Raw genomic sequence first — 5,153 nt, forward strand, 5'->3', positions numbered from 1 at the left:
TGATATACAGTGAAAAATATTTTTCAAAAAGGAAGGCAAACTAACCACAACAAAAAAAGAATTCAACAGAACTGCATCACAAGATATGTTAAAGGAAGTTCTTCAGGCAGAAGGGAAATGACACCAGATGGAAATTTGAAGGTATACAAGAGGATAAAGTATACTAGAAGTACAAACTACATGACTACATGTATGTGATATTTTTATGATTATCTAAATGTTTTTAAAAAACTGTTTAAAGCAAGATACTAAAATGTACTGTAAAATATACAACATACATCAAAGCAAAAAAATTGGGGTATTTAAGCTATTTAAATATAATGTGATTATTGATACAGTAAGGTTTAAGTTGATCATCTTGCCATTTGTTTTCTATTTGCTCTATTTTTATTATCATCTTTCTTCTATTTTACCTCTTTCTGGATTACTGATCCAGAGAGCATTTTTTTTTAACCTTGATGTATAAGAGATAAACAACAAATGGAGTGATCCTAAATTTCAGGAATTTACAAACTGTTTCCCTAACTTTGTCCTTGGTGTGGACATCTCTACCCTTGTTTATCTGATGTCACATAAACAGAAAAACACAAAATAGGAAAAAAATCCATTCACTAATCCCAACATAGAGAGGGTCTGGTAAATTGTGGTTGGGTCAGTGCCTTCTAGATTTTATTTTTTCTACATAGTTAGGCTTCTAATCAACACCAGAGGCAAGATTAATAGAATCTCCTATTCTGGGTCAGGTGGGCCATGGTTCAACAATCTCAGCATTTTCCCAGAAGAAATCAGATTCATAAAATGAAAGTTCTCAAACCAGAAGTTTATTATGTAAAACCACTCATCCTAACACACTGCACTTTTGTTACTTATAACTCTGGGGGCAGGAAGAAGGGGTGCAGCCAGGTAAGAGGTTATGTAGAAAACAAGCATCATATATGTGTCTATGTATTTCTGTAATGCTATTGCAGGGGGATATAAAACCAGGCTTCAGACTCCAGAAGAAAAGATCTTTTTTTTCTCATTTCATTTGGTCCCTCGACGCTGCCTAAAGTAGCGGTTGTAGGCGGCATTGTATCCATACATCAGGGCATAGCGTTCGCATAGTTTGAAGTCATCACAGGCTTCCCGATTGATCTCATAGGCAGGCTTGGTGCGCTCTCGGACCCTGGAAAGTGGAAAGAAGCCAAAATTGAGGAGCACGAAGAAAATGAGAAAATAAGAAAAAGGAAAAGTAAAAAAAAAAAAAAAAAAGAAAGAAAGTACAAGGAATAGTGGAGAGAGCCTTTGCCCCCAATGTTGAGAGATATTTACAAAAGTTTTATTTTTAAAATGAAAACAGAAATATTCTTTCTATCCTTTCTCTCCTTCTCTCTCTGCATCTTTCAATAGAGTCAGTTGTTTTCTGTAGACTGTCTTGAAATCAAAGAATTTTAAGACACAATCTGTTTCTCACTCCTTCAGACAGGTGATGCTATGCTGGGAGAAATGAGACCCTCAACAAGACCTGTCACCCACCTCTCTTGGGCTTTAGCTCTCCATCTCTGCTGCGGGGACATAAAGGTGTTGGCATTCCTCCTGTTAATGAAGGGATCTTAAAACAGAAAATAAATAAATACAACTTTAGGGAAACAGTAGCTGAAAATATTTTCATGAATATCCCTGGTACAAATTTATTTGAAAGTTCATAAATTCATGGTATTTTATGTAATTTGAGATAGGCAGAAATCAAAGCAGAAGATAAAGCTGATTTCATAAACCGCCTGAGCATATAAATAAATAATCCATTTATATGTCTTAGAGACTTGCCACACGGGCCACAAAATTTTTCTTTGGTTGTCTTTGGGCAGGGACTTTGCCTTTCTTGCTTTTGGTAAATCCCACTCTGTGCATTTTATTTTTTCGGGTACTGGGGATTGAACTCAGGGGCAATCGGCTACTAAGCCACATCCCCAGTCCTATTTTGTATTTTATTTAGAGATAGGGTCTCACTGAGTGCCTCACTTTTGCTGAGGCTGGATTTGAACTCTTAATCCTCCCACCTCAGCCTCCCTAGCAGCTGGTATTACAGACTGTGTGCGGCCAAACAACCTCTGTTTGCTTTTAATTTATTTGAGGAGAAATACTCTCTGTCCTGAGGATTTACAAAACATAACTTAGAATACAGTGTGTGAGCAGTTTAAACACTAAAAATAATGAACAATTGAGAAATGAGAGTCTCCCACCATACTCAGTCTCCTACCATACTCAGTCTTTGTAAGTCCAGATACTACTTAACAGCGTTCAGCTTACTGCTGACACCGTGGTCTCCCAGTTGAGTTGGCTTTCCACTCTACTTCACCATTTGTCTTTTCTCCTCCTTTTCCATTTGTGTGGTTGATGTGGTGCCAACTTAAAATTTCCAAATGAGATCTTATGGCTCCTAAGTTTGTTGAATGCAGTTTAAATGTCATATTATACTACTGCAAGCTTTAAACATTGCTCATTTGGTGGTTTTTACAGTCATTGGATTTTAAAATTTAGTTTTCCAAAGGAGGCCCTCTTTTTCCTCCTTGTTATTTGTCTTACCACTTCATTTATTTGAAAATAGGGAGAGATTCTTTAATGCAGGAGATTTAAAATAAGGAAATCAAGTATTCACTTACTAATTTCATATGATTCCATGCTTTCATGGGATTCTGGAATAAAAAAAACAGATTCATTATATAATTAGTTTTCAGACACTGCAATAGTCCAAAAAGAAGTCTAGATGGAGAGGAGAGAGTTAAAAAATGTGAGTAATATTAATACAAATTTCAGGAATTAACAAGCTGCTTGCCTAGCTCTGTCCTTGCTGTGGACATCTCTTTCCTTGTTTATCTGATGTTGAAAGAGGTAGTGGCCTGTCTTGGCTAAGATTTCCTAAGTGCTATGAGGTCTTAAGTAAAATAAGACATGTTAAGTGCTGTACAGAAGTCTCCAGAGGGCTTTCTCCTCTGATTTATTCAGGGTCTGTTTGAGAATAGGGTCGAGGAAGTACAGGAGGTATAGAAAACAGCCAGGTCTCTCCAGGCAGGAGAACTCCAGGGTCCTTGCTCTGCTGGTCTTTACCAGGACAGGTTTCTAAGAGGTTCTGAAAGCCTCATAGGAATGTATTAAATTGGCAGCCGCAGAAACCACTGAATTCAGCTGACAACTCATACTGGGCACAATGCCAGTGCAGAGAGGATGTCAAAGCATAAGTTTCTTCTTTCCACTCTTCTCCTGAGTACAACAGGTAAATCTGACAATAAAAGGCACATATATGTATATATATACATATATGTGCATAAATTAGTTTGAAAAGTTAAAAAGGAGGTGACAAAATCAAATCTTAAACAGGAAATTTGTGAATAATTTCAAGGGTGAGAAGCATAATGCTCAACATTGTTAATGTAATTTAGGCTTAAAACTGCTAAAAGATGGAGGTATTTGAAGCAGCATTATATAAATAGTTTCGCTTGAAATTTCCTTCTATACTCTTTGAATAAACACAGATATATTTAACAACATAGAAAAGAGAAGAAAATTATTCATTTTTTGACAAGAGAAGTTATGAAATAGATTTTTTCCTGGAATTTTTTAAATGTAAAACTTTGCTTTAAAATTAATTCACTGAACCAATGTAGCAAGTTCATGACATTGTCCTGTCCTCAGAAAGGACTGTACTTAATATTCCCTGTACAAACTGGTTTTCTTAAAGGTAAATGATTCAACCTGTAATATCCTTAACCCATCGATCCCAAAGTCTTTACACAGCCTTAAAAATGAGAGTGCAGGAGCTGGGAATCTGATATCTTCTTCCTAAAATATCTAAGTTTCTATGTGTACAGAGACTTAGCACCGAAAGGATTTAACTATTAGGTTCTTAGAAGCGCCTGGATATTTACAATATAAAATAGACTTGTTGGAACTGATCAGTATCCACTGAGACTCAGAGAGAAAGAGGGAAGCAGAGGAGGGAGAGGAAAAGTGGAAGTAAACAGAAGCCAGAGACAGAAAAGGAATCCAGAGAGATGGCAGGGAGAGTTTCTCACCATAACATAAAGTTGCCACCGCTAAGGCAGCCACAATGGTGAGAAGGAGCAGGCTCTTCATGATCTCTTGGGTGTGCTGGGGGTGGCCCTTGGTCTTGCACAGCAGCAGTAGGCAGAGGCTCCTACAGGCTGTTAGGGAAAGGCTGAGGGGTTTTTATAAGAACCAGAGCGGCTGAAAGGGGAGGAACCAGTGGGAGAGGGCTGGAAAAGGTCGAGACGGGTTGGCACTAAACTAGCACTGGGACTTTTCCCAAATATTCATTCCTTCCAGATATGATCTACTCGGAGTGGGCAGTTTTCCCTCACTCCTGGTCCTGGCTGTGCCACAGCAGGATGCTGCCCTGGTGCAGAGGTTGTGGACACCCTATGTTTGGGGCCAGGCCTGGGCAAAGATCCACGAAGAGGGGAGTTGCCACAAACAAATGTTTGCTTTTCTAATTTCTTCTCTGATCTACCCTCCTGGCCCTGACTGCTGGCCTCTGGGGCTTGATTCACAGACAGAGCCATAGTGTTCTGTTTGTTCCCTAGATGGAGGAGTAGGACAGGCCCTGGGGTGGGGGTGGGGGAAGAGAACCTCACTTCCTGAACTTAGAATCTTCACTGTAAGGCTGAATCACCAATTCTACCACCATCAGGCATTTGCCTGGTGAGATGCACCTTTTGCATTTTTCTAAGGGCTTAGCAGGCTACAGATGCCCAGAGACCCCATCAGTTCCGTTTCCTTAATTAGCTCCCTTGTAACTTATCTAGTTTAGTGATGGTAGTCCAAACCTCTGCGGCAATGCTCTCTTAGGTTGATAACATAGATGGAGAAAGTACAACAAGGACAGGGGCTGGGGCTATAGCTCAGTTGGTAGGGTGCTTTCCTTGCAAGCATGAGGCCCTGGGTTTAATCCCCAGCACTGCCAGAAAACAGAACAAAACAAAAAAAGTGCAACCAGGAGAAGAGGGTTCTGGTTTTCTGAAGGCATTGTACTGCTAATGAATTCAAGTGACTTTTAGTGAGTGGTAGAGTAGATACAAAGTACTTTGTTAGATGCTATATGGAAGCTATAGACAAACAAGACACACCCCTCAGTAAGTAATAGCTTCAGACTGTGG

The 5,153-nt window shown here is 39.2% G+C and overlaps 1 protein-coding gene across 1 annotated transcript; it reads right to left on the reverse strand.

Annotated features, from left to right (window-relative positions):
• Window positions 1-799: 799 nt before the first annotated feature.
• Window positions 800-4,204, reverse strand: MGP (matrix Gla protein). Its single transcript, XM_079140684.1, has 4 exons — window positions 4,053-4,204; window positions 2,643-2,675; window positions 1,516-1,591; window positions 800-1,165 (listed from the first exon to the last, which is right to left on the reverse strand). Exons 1-4 carry the CDS (start codon window positions 4,111-4,113, stop codon window positions 1,024-1,026), a joined length of 312 nt encoding a protein of 103 aa, XP_078996810.1. The 5' UTR covers window positions 4,114-4,204; the 3' UTR covers window positions 800-1,023.
• Between the last annotated feature and the right edge of the window lie 949 nt (window positions 4,205-5,153).

This window comes from Sciurus vulgaris (genome assembly GCF_902686455.1).
Source record: "Sciurus vulgaris genome assembly, chromosome: 5".
Classification (NCBI taxonomy): Eukaryota; Metazoa; Chordata; class Mammalia; order Rodentia; family Sciuridae; genus Sciurus; species Sciurus vulgaris.

Coding starts and splice junctions, on each gene's coding strand:
- MGP (XM_079140684.1), bottom strand. CDS start 4,113: ATGAAGAGCCTGCTCCTTCTCACCATTGTGGCTGCCTTAGCGGTGGCA. Junction 2,676..4,052: donor GGTGGCAACTTTATGTTATG/GTGAGAAACTCT, acceptor TTTTTATTCCAG/AATCCCATGAAAGCATGGAA. Junction 1,592..2,642: donor CATGGAATCATATGAAATTA/GTAAGTGAATAC, acceptor TTCTGTTTTAAG/ATCCCTTCATTAACAGGAGG.